The sequence below is a fragment of the Equus przewalskii genome, chromosome 13 (assembly GCF_037783145.1).
Source record: "Equus przewalskii isolate Varuska chromosome 13, EquPr2, whole genome shotgun sequence".
NCBI classification, from domain to species: Eukaryota; Metazoa; Chordata; class Mammalia; order Perissodactyla; family Equidae; genus Equus; species Equus przewalskii.
The window spans coordinates 83,775,247-83,789,811 of record NC_091843.1 but is presented as its reverse complement, the minus strand read 5'-3'; the positions used below and the strand labels follow the sequence as shown (position 1 = coordinate 83,789,811).

At 40.3% G+C, this 14,565-nt stretch overlaps 1 protein-coding gene across 2 annotated transcripts in view; it reads right to left on the bottom strand.

The window, feature by feature from the left end:
* ACOT12 (acyl-CoA thioesterase 12) overlaps positions 1 to 13,179 on the bottom strand; it is a 46,705-nt gene extending 33,526 nt beyond the window's left edge. For both annotated transcript variants that reach the window (XM_070571469.1, XM_070571470.1), the window contains exons 1-2: positions 12,464 to 13,179; positions 1,034 to 1,103 (exon numbers count right to left, since the gene is read on the bottom strand). In XM_070571469.1, coding sequence (XP_070427570.1) covers positions 1,034 to 1,103; positions 12,464 to 12,590 — 197 coding nt within the window. In that variant the 5' untranslated portion in view covers positions 12,591 to 13,179. The remainder of the gene's footprint in view (positions 1 to 1,033; positions 1,104 to 12,463) is intronic.
* Between the last annotated feature and the right edge of the window lie 1,386 nt (positions 13,180 to 14,565).

The window sequence follows — 14,565 nt, the reverse complement described above, 5'->3', positions numbered from 1 at the left end:
GGAACTAGTTTTAGTAAAATATCAAACATTCATCAGATCAACTTTTAGATGCAACTATCAGTTTATAAGAAATACAAAGGACAGGTGAACACATTAAACAGGGATATAACGAGCAAATACAGCACGTAGCAAACTCTGCAGGACAAATGACCAGGTTTCTTTAAAAAATCATTGCAAGAGAAAAGAAGGAAGGGAAAATTATAGGTTAAAAGACATATCAATCATATTGGATCCTGATTCAATAACCAATTGTTTAAATTAAAAAAACATTTTTTGAGACCATTGGGAATAATAATTTCTCATAATGGTATTGTGATTGTTATTATGTTTTCCAAAAGATCCCTTATCTTTTAGAAATGTATACTGAAATATTCACAGAAGATGCCTGGGATTTGCTTCAAATAATCCAGGTGTGTGTGTGGGGGGGTGGGGGATGGAGCGGTATTGACAAAACAGGAGGGTCCAAGAGTCGATTATTATTGTAGGTAGGTGATGGGTCCTTGGGAGCACACTGTGCTATTCTCTCTACTTTTGTGTATGTTTGAAATGTTTGTATACCCTGAAATTTTCTACAATAAGAGATAGTAAAGCACATATACACTCCCATACATTAAATGTTTTTCATAATTTAACATTTCTACTCAGATGAATTAATGTTTATTCAACAACCTAATGATGAAATTCACCATCATAGAGATACTTACTGTCATTAATTATTCTTCTAGTCAAGGAAGGAGCCCTTAAGAATCAGCTTTTAACAATCCTGCTATGCTTTATACCAGAATGCATCTAATGCTGAGAGATATTTCTCAACAAAGTCAGGACTGTGCATTTATTCTTGAGTGTTTACTAAAAGTAGGTCCTGCAATTATTTCTTTTACTGATTTATATTAGGTCCAATGTTATTTATTTTACCAACAAATTGGTAAATTGGATCAGTGACTCCAAATGAATAAGCTTAGGTGCCACAAATACAAGTTGCAGATGAACCAAGAAACCCAGGAGAAAGGTGTGATAGGGCAATGCCACTTACCTAGCTGTCTCCTCAAACTGTATGTCATCCACCGAGGCTGTAACGCAGGAAACCCCAGCATGTTTTTCAGCTTCAAAAAACAGGTAAAAATGTGCTGCATGAGTAGTTATGTCTGAATATTTCAGCATAAGGGGACAGGGACAATCCTTAAGTGGATTCATTCTAGTAACTCATCCTCTCGTTCAGTATAGAACCACGGTGCTCACACTTCCGGATGATCTGGATCAAAAAGAGTTCCTTTGCTCTAGAAGCTACATTTCTACTGCCTGGAAATTACTGTACTTTCTTGTAAGTTTTAACTCACACTGTTTATTATTTGAAATTCAACACCAATACCCAGCATATCTAGCTATTTAAGTAGCAATCTTAGTAATTTGGTGCCAACTTTAAATATTTTGTCACGTACTATCCTTCTTTTGTTTTAAAAATAATGCATCAAAGCTGTATCCATTATCCCACATAACCAGTCACTGAATATATTTAAACCACTTCACCAGTGGTCTGAGCATGGGAGACCCTGAGATCATATCCCAATCAGAGAGGAATTTCTCTGGGCATCAGAGAAGTAGAGACGGGCACAGAGCAGGTATTTAGTCAATATTTATTATTTATTATTACCAAATTCACCAGGCATTAATTATGTTGCAGGAGGAGAGTATTGAGTAGGGTGGAGAGCGATTAGGGAGGAGCTCCAGTTAGTTCCATGTCTGCATTTAATTTGTTGAGATTTTTTTCTGATTGTTGGTTTTACTTTATACACAAACATCAGAATTTATTCTCTTTGGGAAAAATTTTGACATGTGCTTCTGCCAGAACTTGGTTTTGAGGAACAGTCAACTAAAACCCAAACAGGTTACATTGGCCTTTAAAGAACTTCTAACCCCATTTTAATTTTGGAGACTTCACTCCTGAAAAAAAGGAAAGACAGTGAATTATGCTGAATTTGGATTCTTTGTGTGTAGTGGATTACTTTAACTGCAATAGATATTAATTGATAGTCCCAGGTAAAGAGAGAGAAGAAAAAACTCCAAAGCCCTCCTCCCTATGATCTGATTCTGTAGAAAATTCTGGTCTTACTAGTTGGAAATAACTGTTCTTCCAAACATGCACGTAACATAAACTAAGTTACCAGAAAATGAGCCACAGCAGAACTCTGTGTGTGAGTGAAGGAGTGGGAGGACTGGCTCCCCAGCTTTAAAGTTCAGTGAGAGGAAGAGAACATAAAAGTATGGGACTTTAGAAACACTCAAGGTGGGCTCAATTTAATTCAGCGTCTCAAACATTTGTTACGTACCCACTGATTTCCAGACACTGAGCTGAATCAGCCCTATCTTTCAACAAGTCTACTCAGCGGCAGCTAGAGATCCAGCCATAGTCAGCGCCCTTCTCGAGGTTAAGACTTCCAGAGAACTACTGGATCCTTGCAAACACGTGCTGTAAAACATTGACTACCGAGTACCTCACAGACATTCGTTTAGTTACCTGACATGAGGGAACGGGATGTTGAGCTTATTAAACTATTCTTGTTAATAAAGTGTTACCAGGTATACCAACATGAGTTACCAATTTTGAATGATTTAAATGATAACTAAAGTGCAATAACCAATAAAAGACAATATTTATCGTGTATTTTGGGTATCCACTATGTGTATATAGCACTATACTAGACTGCATTAGGGATCAGGAAGAAACATAATCATAATAGTTGCCATTTATTAACCATTTGTTATTGGCCAGGCCCTGAGCTAAGTATTTATGCACGTCAATTACATACGGTTGGTACTATTATTAGTTCTATTTTACATGAGGAAATTTAGGCTGAGAAAGATTAAATACATTGTTCTAACTAGTGATTTTGACTACAGAAGCAATAGGAACTCAGAAAAGACAAGACCAACCAAGGAACGCTCCCCAGAGAAGTATTTGGCCAAATATGGTCTTCAGAGGCTCATTAGCGAAGGTTTACACTACAGATTTCCAAAGGCCATTAAATTAAAAAGAAAAAATAAAAATATGGGAACCAACATAGGGTCACATTTTAACAGGTGAGTATATGTGATTGTTTTCTTTTTACAAGCATGTTAGGCATGAATTCAACAGGACCAGCTTGTTTTGATTCTTGATTTCGATTGTCCTTCATACGGATGCCAACAAAAGTGGAGAAACCCTAAAGCTATTTCTGATTTCCTGGGGAAGCTGAGAGAAGCTGAGGAAGAGTCGCAGACTAGCCAAGTTGTTGTAATCCAGATATGAGATGATGGTTGATAAAAATGGTGGAACTTCATTCATTCATTCATTCCTTTAACCAATACTGACTGAGTAGCTGTGCTATGCCAGCCTCTGCATAATGTGCTGGAAATATATAACAGCCACGACCCCTGTTCTTATGGAGTCTAGTGGAGGGATTAATTAAATGAATACATAATAACAAAATGAGTTAAGCGCTCTGAAGAAAACATGGATTTTATGGGAGTCTGTAACTGAGGAACCAGACCTAGGTGGGATGTCAGGGAAGGCTTCCACATAGAGGGGATACTCGAGCTGAGATCTGAAGGATGAGTGGAAGTAAAATGCATGTGTTGGGAGGGGGAGCAGAGGAAAGGAGAGCATGCTGAACAGAAGGAACAATGACTACAAAGCTCCTGATGAATGTCTTTGTGGCTAAAATTCAGAAAGCAAGGAGAGTGGGTAAGATAAGGCTGAAGGGAAGGCTGAGGATGGACTATGCACAGCACCTTGAAGCTCTTGGTTGACGATTTTATATTTACTATTATTATTAAAGATATTGTTCCACTATCTTCTGGACTCCATTGTTTCCAATGAGGTCAGTGGTAATTCTAATCATCGATCTCCTATATATAGCATAGTGTTTTTCTCTGCCTGATTTCAAGATTTTGTTTTCACCATAATTTGACTATGATGTATCTAGCTGTGGTTTTCTTTGTATTAAGCTTGCTTGGTGTTCAATGTCTTCTTGAACCTGTAAATTTTTGTCTTTCACCATATTTAGGAAAATTTCAGCCATTATTTCTTCAAATATTTGGTTTTTCTCATCTCCTTTGAAACTCCAATTACATGTGTGTTATACCTTTTGACTTTTTTTCCCACAAATCTCTGATACTTTGTTCACTTTTAAAATTCCTTTTCCCCCTCTGTTCTTCAGATTGGATCATTTTTATCGATCCATCTTTATGTTTACTCTTTTTTTTTACTGAAGTCATAACAGTTTATAATGTGAAATTTCAGTTGTACGTTATTATTTGTCAGTCACCATATAAATGAGCCCTTTCATGCCTTGTGCCCACCCCCCAACCCTTTTCCCCACTAGTAACCACTAAACTGTTCTCTTTGTCCATGTGTTAGTTTATTTTCCACACATGAGTGAAATCATACAATGTTCGTCTTTCTCTGTCTGGCTTATTTTGCTTAACATAATACCCTCAAAGTCCATCCATGCTGTTTTGAATGGGACAATTTTGTCTTTTTTTATGAATGAGTAGTATTCCATTGTACATATATACCACATCTTCTTTATCCAATCAATCTTCTTTATCCATTCATCAGTCGATGGGCACTTGGGTTGCTTCCATTTCTTGACTATAGTGAATAAAGCTGCAATGAACCTAGGGGTGCATAAGTCTCTTTGAATTGTTGATTTCAAATTCTTTGGATAAATAACCAGTAGTGGGATAGCTGGGTCATATGGTATTTCTATTTTTAATTTTTTTGAGAAGTCTCCACACTGTTTTACATAGTGGCTGTACCAGTTTGCATTCCCACCAGCAGTGTATGAGGGTTCCCTTTTCTGCACATCCTCTCCAACATCTGCTATTTTTTGTTCTGGTGATTATAGCAATTCTAATAGGTGTAACGTGATAGTTAGTGTAGTTCTAATTTGCATTTCCCTGATGATTAGTGATGTTGAACATCTTTTCATGCCTATTGGCCATCTGTATATATTCTTTGGAAAACTGTCTGCTCCTATCCTTTGCCCATTTTTTCATCAGGTTGTTGTTGTTTTTTTGTTGTTGTTCAGTTGTGTGAGTTGTTTATATATTTTGGAGCTTAACTGCTTGTTGGATATATGATTTGTAAATATTTTCTTCCAGTTGGTGGGTTGTCTTTTCCTTTTGTTCCTGGTTTCCTTTGCCTTGCAGAAGCTCTGGTGAAGTCCCACTTGTTTATTTTTTCTTTTGTTTCTCTTGCCCTAGTAGACATGGTATTCAAAAAGATCCTTCTAAGACTGATGTCAAAGAGTGTACAGACTATATTTTCTTCTAGGAGTTGTATGGTTTCAGGTCTTACTTTCAAGTCTTTGATCTATTTTGAATTAATTTTTGTGTATGGCGAAAGACAATGGTCTACTTTCATTCTTTTGTATGTGGCTGTCTACTTTTCCCAACACCGTTTATTGAAGAGACTGTCATTTCTCCATTGTATGTTCTTAGCTCCTTTGTTGAAGATTAGCTGTCCATAGATGTGTGGTTTTATTTCTGGGTTTTCAATTCTGTTCCATTGATCTGTGGGTCTGTTTTTGCGCCAGTACCATGCTGTTTTGATTATTATAGCTTTGTAGTATATTTTGAAGTCAGGGATTGTGATGCCACCAGCTTTGTTCTTTTTCCTTAGGAATGCTTTAGTTATTTGGGGTCTTTTGTTGTCCCATATGAATTTTAGGATTCTTTGCTATATTTTCATGAAGAATGTCATTGGGATTCTGATTGAGATTGCATTGAATCTGGATATTGCTTTAGATGGTATGGACATTTTAACTATATTTATTCTCCCAATCCATGTGACTGGAATATCTTTCCTTTTCTTTATGTCATCATTGATTTCTTTCAATAATGTCTTATAGTTTTCATTGTTTAGGTCTTTCATCTCCTCCATTAAATTTATTCCTAGATATTTTATTCTTTTTGTTGCGATTGTAAATGGGATTGTATTCTTGAGTTCTCTGTTAGTTCGTTATTAGAGTATAGAAATTAAACTGATTTTTGTAAGTTGATTTTGTACCCTGCTACTTTTCTGTAGTTGTTGATTATTTCTAATAGCTTTCCAATGGATTCTTTAGAGTTTTCTTATATAAAATCATGTCATCTGCAAATAGCAAGAGTTTCACTTCTTCATTGCCTATTTGGACTCCTTTTATTTCTTTTTCTTGCCTAATTGTTTTGGCCAAAACCTCCAGTACTATGTTGAATAGGAGTGGTGAGAGTGGGCACCCTTGTCTTGTTCCTGTTTTCAGAGGGATGGATTTCAGTTTTTCCCCATTCAGTATAATGTTGGCTGTGGGTTTGTTATACATGGCTTTTGTTATGTTGAGGTACTTTCCTTCTATACCCATTTTATTGAGAGTTTTTATCATAAATGGATATTGGATCTTGTCAAATGCTTTCTCTGCATCTACTGAGATGATCATGTGTTTTTATTCCTCATTTTGTTAATGTGGTGTATCACATTGATTGATTTGTGGATGTTGAACCATCCCTGTGAACCCGGTATAAATCCCACTTGATCATAGTGTATGATCTTTTAACATATTGCTGTACACAGTTTGCCAATATTTTCTTGAGGACTTTTGTATCTATGTTAGTCAGTGATAGTGGCTTGTAATTTTACTTCTTTGTGTTGTCCTTGTCTAGCTTTTGTATCAGGGTAATGGTAGCCTCATAGAATGTTAGGAAGTATTCCACATTCCTCAATATTTTGGAATAGTTTCAGAAGGATACATATTAAATCTTCTTTGAATGTTTTGTATAATTCTCCAGAGAATCCATCTGGTCCTGGATTTTTATCTTTTGGGAGGTTTTTGATTACTGTTTCAATCTGTTTACTTGTGATTGTTCTATTCAGATTCTCTATTTCTTCTTGATTCAGTTTTGGGAGGTTGTATGAGTCTAAGAATTTATCTATTTCTTCTAGATTGTCCAATTTGTTGGCATATAGATTTTCATGCTACTCTCTTATAATCCTTTGTATTTCTGTGGTATCTGTTGCAATTTCTCCTCTTTCGTTTCTAACTTTATTTGAGCCTTCTCTCTTTTTTTTCTTAGTGAGTCTGGATAATGGCTTGTCAGTTTTGTTTATCTTCTTAAAGAACCAGTTCTTTGTTTCCTTGATCCTTTCTACTGTTTTTGCTTGTTTGTTTCAATTTCATTTATTTCTGCTCTTTTATTATATCCCTCCTTCGCTGACTTTGGGCTTTGTTTATTCTCCTTTTTCTAATTCTGTTAGGTGTAGTTTAAGATTGCTTGTTTGAGATTTTTGTGTTTGTTAAGGTGAACCTGTATTGCTATGAATTTCCCTCTTAGGACCACTTTTGCTGCATCCCATATGAGTTGGTATGGTGTATTTTCATTTGTCTCCAGATATTTTTTGATTTCTCCTTTAATTTATTCAATGATCTATTGGTTGTTTAGTGGCATGTTGTTTAGTCTCCACATATTTGTCACTTTCTCAGCTTTTTTCTTTTAGTTGATTTCTAGCTTGATAGCACTATGATAGGAAAAGGTGCTTGATAAGATTTCAATCTTCTTAAATTTATTGAGGCTTGCCTTGTTTCCCAACGTATGGTCTATCCTCGAGAATGTCCCATGTGTACATGAGAAGAATGTATTTTCTGCTGTTTCTGGATGGAGTGTTCTATATATATCTATTAAGTCCATCTGGTCCAGGTTTTCATTTAAATCCACTATTTCCTTATTGACTTTCTATCTGGATGATCTAGCCATTGATCTAAGTGGGGTGTTAAGGTCCCTTACTATTATTGTGTTGTTGTTAATATCTCCTTTTAGGTTTGTTAACAATTGCTTTATGTACTTTGTGCTCCTGTGTTAGGTGCATATATATTTATAAGTGTTATGTCTTCTTGGTGGAGTGTCCCTTTGATCATTATATACTGCCCCTCTTTGTCTCTCATTGCCTGTTTTGTCTTGAAATCTACTCTGTCTGATATAAGTATGGCAATACCTGCTTTCTTTTGTTTGTCAGTGGCTTGGAGTTTTGTCTTCCATCCCTTCACTCTAAGCCTGCGTTTGTCTTTATAGCTGAGATGTGTTGCTGGAGGCAGCATATTGTTGGGTCTTATTTTTTAATCCATTCCACCACTCTGTCTCTTTTGGTTGGAGAATTCACTCCACTTACATTTAGAGTGATTATTGATAAATGAGGGCTTACTGCTGCCATTTTATTGCTTGTTTTCTGGTTATTCTGCCTTTCCCTTGTTTCTTGTCCTGTGTATTTCAGACTACCACTTCAGTTTGGTAGTTCTCTATGATGGTTTTCTTAGTTTTCTCTTTATTTATCATTTATGTCTCTGTTCTGATTATCTGTTTAGTGGTTACCATAAGGTTTGTATAAAAAATTTCATAGATGTGATAGTCCACTTTCTGATAGCCTCTTATTTCCTTAGACCAAGCCAATTCCACCGCTTTCCAAGTTATTATTGTCACAACTTATTCCATCTTGTGTTGTGAGTTTGTGGTTAAAATGATGAGATTATATTTATTTTTGATATTTTCCTTCCCTTTATCTTTAGTGTTATAATTAAGTTTATGCTAATTTGTTCTGACAGAGAGCTGTAGTTTTCTGATTTTGCCTACCTATTTATCTCTTTGCTCAAGACTTTGTAACCTCCCTTTTTTTTCAGGTATGACGGCCTTCTTGAGCATTTCTTTTAGGGAGGGTCTTGTGGAAATGAACTCCCTTAGCTTTTGTTTATCTGGGAAAGTTTTTATTTCTCTATCATATCTGAAGGATATTTTTGCTGGATAGAGTATTCTTTGCTGAAAGATTTGTCTTTCATAATTTTGAATATATCATTCCCCTCTCTCCTAGCCTGTAATGTTTCCACTGAGAAATCTGCTGAAGCCAGATAGGGGTTCCTTTGTAAGTTATTTTCTTCTGCCTTGCTGCTCTCAATGTTTTTTCTTCACCATTAGCTTTTGCCAGCTTTACTACAATACACCTTGGAGAAGATCTTTTAACATTGATATAGTTAGGAGTTCTTCCATTTGTATTTCCAGTTCTTTCCCCAGGTTTGGGAAGTTCTCAGCTATTATTTCTTTGAACAAACTTTCTGCTCCATTCTCCTTCTCATCTCCCTCTTGAATATCTATAATCCTTATGTTGCATTTCCTAATTAAGTCAGATATTTCTCAGAGAATTTCTTCATTTCTTTTTAATTTTAGTTCTCTCTCCTCCTCCATTTGAAGGATTTCTATATTTTGTGTCCTCCACGATACTAACTCTGTCCTCCATAATATCAGCTCTGTTATTCAGGGATTCCAGATTTTTCTTTATCTCATTCATTGTGTTTTTCATCTCCAACATTTCCTATTGGTTTTTCTTTATCGTTTCAACCTCTTCTGTGAAGAAGTTCCTGATTCCATTGAACTATGTGTATTTCCTTATAACTCACCGAGTTGTTTTATGATACCTATTTTGAATTCTCTGTCATTTAGAGTATAAATTTCTGTGCCTTCAGGATTGATTTCTGGGTGCTTGTCATTTTCCTTCTGGTCTGGAGTATTAATATATTTTTTCACACTGTTTGATGGCGTGGATTTGTGCCTCCACACAGTGATAGTATTTGGTTGAAGCTTCCACCTCCTGCCGCAGGGTGGGGGTCAGGAGCTGTGTATTCTGAGCCTGCCATGATCTGCAGCTTGCTTCCTCACAGCTGCTACTTTTCTACTGTATGCACCAGTGCTCTGGCCGACCAGCTGAGCTGGAGCACTGGGCTGCAGGAGGGGTGCTTTCTTTTGCCTGCACAATCCCAGGGGCTTCTGGCTCTGCACTATCTGCTCTCCTTGGGTGCTGTCTTGATGAAGACAAACTCGCAATAGTTTAGCCACTTCTGATAGGAGATACTGTGCCAGAAGAGGAACCCTTATAGGCCTTGATAAAGAAGACAATGGGGGAAGATGAACAGAACATGTGACATGATGAGATTAGCACCTTCAAAAAGTACTGTAGATGCAGTGTGGAGAGGAGACTAGAATAAATGGAGATGACCAGTTTAGAAACCACTGCTGAAGTCCACGTGAAAGATGATGGTAGCCTGAGCTAGGTGGTGGCAGTGGAGGCACAGCAAAGTGGTTGGGTTTGAGAGATTCCTTTAATGTAACATTGATAGGACTTGGTTCATGGATTGAATATGTGAAGGGGGAAGCAAAGTAAAGAGAGTTTTCCTGGATGACTCCCAGACAGCTGGATGGATTGGGTGCCATTTCTGAGAGAGTGAACTCTGGAAAAGATTCACAAATGAAATAGAGAGGGAAATGTGAATCTGGGATATTTCAAAACAAGAAATGGAAATAGAGGGGGGAGAACAACTCAGATGGTGTCAAGCCTCTAGGGTTAAGGATCTAGAAGAATAATGGGCTACTGACAGAAATGAGGTTTAATGCCAAAATGATAGTGAACATATTAATCTTTCTTTAAATATTGAGAAGACATTTTGGAATCTAGCTGTGCCTGGGGGTCATGGCAGTGCCTTGGGGCCATGATTATGATCATTATTTATCATGTTAATTTAGTGTTACAGAAGTGCTGGTCAATAAGGGACTCTGGTTGGGAAAACGCCATTTCTCCGTGTCAGATTTAGTTACACCTTGGCTAAATAATGTCCCTCACTTAGGTGATGCCTTTTCTCACCATGGAGAGTTTAAATCAGGCAGCATCCAGGTTTCCAAACCAACTTTATCATAAAGGTTTCTTTAATATTGTGCTGTTAGTAATGTAATTATTAAGGTCCAGAGTAATTGGCTATCAAGTGAATCATTCTACGGACTGAGTTCCAAAGATGTAAAACCATAGAAATTTTTATGAGAATTTCAGGAGGGCAATTGTTTCTCCATGACAGGACAGAGGCACCAAGTGAGGTAACTTTAAAAGTCACTTCAATATTCACATGATGTATTCAGTTGCCTTGGCAATAGGCATGATTATTATTATTAGCAACCTCAGTGATTCCTATCTTTGTTTCTCTTCCATGTGGATTAATTTTATATTCATGTTTCTATTATTATGTTATCATAACCAACATCAAATCCTGATAAAAACCGTTAAGACAGAAACCAGACCTATCAACAAACAGACTGGCATCAGATAGCTGACTGGATTTTGCAGGTGGTTAACACACAGAGGACCAGAAACTGTTAATGCTCATTGAGAAGCAGTGTAACCCTCCGAGCTCTACTTTTGTCCTCTGCAAAATAAGAGACCTGGGAGACACAATCTTAAGCTCCTTCCAGCTCTAATATTGTATCCTAACGTCCTTTAAAATGTACATTTGCCAACTCCATTAAGCGCCTGGTTCACTCTAGAAACGAGATTCCTAGTTCTGGCCTACCCATCATCCATCTACCCATCCACAGAATCAAAAGCTTTTTATTTAGTGCTTATTAAGCATGAGAGAACTCGTTTTAGTTTACATGCTAATTGGCCAGGCAGGAAATAAAGAGGTGAACAGATTAATACACAAAATAATTACAGATTGTGCTAAGCGGTCTGAAGGAAGTAGAAAGGGCATTGTGATAAAAGCGATGAATGGGTGCAAATGCCAACAGGTGGTCAGGAAAGACTTCTCTGAGGAAACGGTATTTGCGCTGAGAAGTAAGGCTTGGAAAGGGCCAAGAGCACAAAGGCAAAAAGAAAAGCAGGTGCAAAGGTCCTGAGCAGAGACCACAGAGCGCGACAGGCAGCAGGCTGAACGCGGAAGCAGAGACGAGAAGCGAGTGATCTATTACATCAGGCATTAAAGAGATCTGCAGAAATGTAAACCAATACCACTCTTCTATGTACTTTTTTGTTAACAATATAGCCTTCAATAGAAATCTGTAATGGGTTTATTCTTGTTCTCTTTAACTGAATAAATGTTTAAAAATTTGGTACATAGGGAGAAAAGTAACCCACAGACACAAAAGTTCTCTGGGGTCTTCATTTACATACTGCGGTAGAGGAGTCCTAAGACTAAAACCTTTGAGGAACGTGCGAGGTCTGGGGTGTTCCCTGCGTTGGATGGACTGTCTCAGGCATCACGGTCCCTGGCTGTACAGAGCTCACCACTCTGTAAACATTCTCCCCTTCTCCCTTCTGTCTCCTCGCCATCCCCGCTCCTGGCGTGGCGCGAGCTGGCGCGCCAGACATCGGCTTCCTCACTGGGGTGGGTCACCCCGGATCCTCCCATGTCCCATCCCGCCTCCCCACATCCCTGCCCGCCTCCCAGTTCCCAGACACCCCCGCCATCCAGGCCCCCGCTTCCGGACGCCGGCCCTGCCGCCCCAGCGCTCCCCATCCAGCCTTCCTGCGCCCTACCCCGCGCCCTACCCCGCGCCCTACCCCGCGCCCTACCCCGCGCCCTACCCCGCGCCCTACCCCGCGCCCTACCCCGCGCCCTACCCCGCGCCCTACCCCGCGCCCTACCGGCCAGGCAGGCGGCGGCGTCGATCCAGCGGAGCAGCTGCGCGGCGCCCAGCTCGCCGCGGGCGTTGGCGTGCGCGGGCCCCACGGCCCGGCTCATGCGCACCTCGCCGGGCGCCTGCCGCTCCATGCGCGCCCCGGAGCGAGCCCGGCCGCCCCACGTCCCGCTCCCAAGGGCACCGCGCCCGCAGCCCCTCGGGGTGCCGCCGACTCCGGGCAGCGGGGACTCAGGGGCCGGAAGATCGCCAGGAGGGCGAGAGGGGGCTCTTCCGTCTCAGGAGAAGCAAACCTGGGGCGACCGAGGCAAGCGAAGCTGGGGACAGCCCGGCGTCTCCCCCGCGAAGGGGGACCGCGGTCCTTATCTCGGGGGAGCGTGCAGAGGCTTCGAGGAGATGGAGGACGAGGCTCACAGCGTGTGCCAGCTACGGTGAGACAGGTGTTTGCTGCGTAAATAAATAGTGGGGTTATCAGCCGGCTGAAGAACTGGACGGGCCGTGGGGAGTTAAGAATCGATTAAATGCTGTCCAGAGAATGTAGACGTTTTGCTTTAGAAGTTGATTTCAGTCTTCTTTTGGCTGTTGACTGCCAGGTAGAGTGAGCGCTCACTCCTCGGGCCCCTCGTTCAAAATCCACCTTCTGATTCCTAGGACATAATAATGGCTCCAGAGAACTCTCTGTTAATGATCATTTTGTTACGAAATTACCCTCACTGCCAAACAAACCAGAAAAAAAGAAAAAAGAAAAAGTGCTGATGTTTGCAGACGCATGAGGGTCACCCAACAAGGGAAGGCAACCTTTTGGTTTTAATCTAGAGAATTTAAGGTTAGAAACTGCCACCTCATTATGAATGATCTAGGCAAATCCCAGAGAATTTCTTCTTGATGGCAGACAGAATCTCGAGCATTCAATGAGAGTTTTCATTCTCAGCCTTTAGCGCATGAAAGTTGCTACATTTTTCTAGGTCTGAAATCGGCAACTTTACAAAGCAGTTCTCATTAAGGGAAAGGGGACACCAGAAAACCTCCAGCATCTGATAGATGGAGAGATGTCTTATTTGTAGGGCTGGCTGCACCTGGGGGCGCACTGATGGGTGAAGAAATGGAAGCCCCGAGAGGTGGAGCAGTGTGCCAGGCGTGCAGCTGACGTCACGGGAGCAGCTGAGGTGATAGATCACGAGTTAACTCAGGGTTCCTGACTGTCCGAGACCTGATGGCCTCCAACACATCGGGGTGTCTTCACCCCTCCGCAGGTGGCCCACCAAGCCCCAGCCTGGAGACATCAGAATGGAGACTCGGGTAACTTTGCTTCTCCTTTTAAAGATTTTTTATGAAACAGAGGAACTAAGGAAACATGGACTGGATAAGTTTCAGGATCTTCTGTGGGTAGGTTTCTGTCCCGTGTAAGCATAAATAAGACTTGGATGCATTCAGTTAGCCATTATGATGTTTGACTTTTATAAAAAGCTGAAAATGACTTTTTTTTTTTTGAGGAAGATTAGCCCTGAGCTAACATCTGCTGCCAATCCTCCTCTTTTTGCTGAGGAAGACTGACCCTGAGCTAACATCCATGCCCATCTTCCTCTACTTTGTATGTGGCATGCCTGCCACAGCATGGCTTGACAAGCAGTGCCATGTCCACCCCCGGGATCCGAACTGGCCAACCCCTGGCCACTGAAGCAGAACGTGTGAACTTAACTGCTGCGCCACTGGGCTGTCCCCAGAAATGACTTTTTTAAACAAATTAAAACCTTGTGCCTCCAAGCTGGTCCCCTTATGTGGCTATACACTTATTTCAATGACCATGCTATTACTCATATCACTTTTGGCACTCTTCTTTGGAAAATGCCTCGAGTTCTTAATATCATCTTGGCAGATTAGATGATTGTTCAGCAAATACTCACTCCATCTATGATAACTCCCTGGGAGGCACTTATTGATGTTGGACTTGGCCATGTGACTTGATTTGGACTGGAATGTGGGGAGGTAACAGTGTACCAGCTCCGAGCCTAGCCCTTCAAGGCACCACGTGTTCCTGTTCCCGGGAACATCTGACCCGTGCCCTGAGAAGCTGTATGCCTGAATAGCTGCCTGTCAGCATCTGGGTGC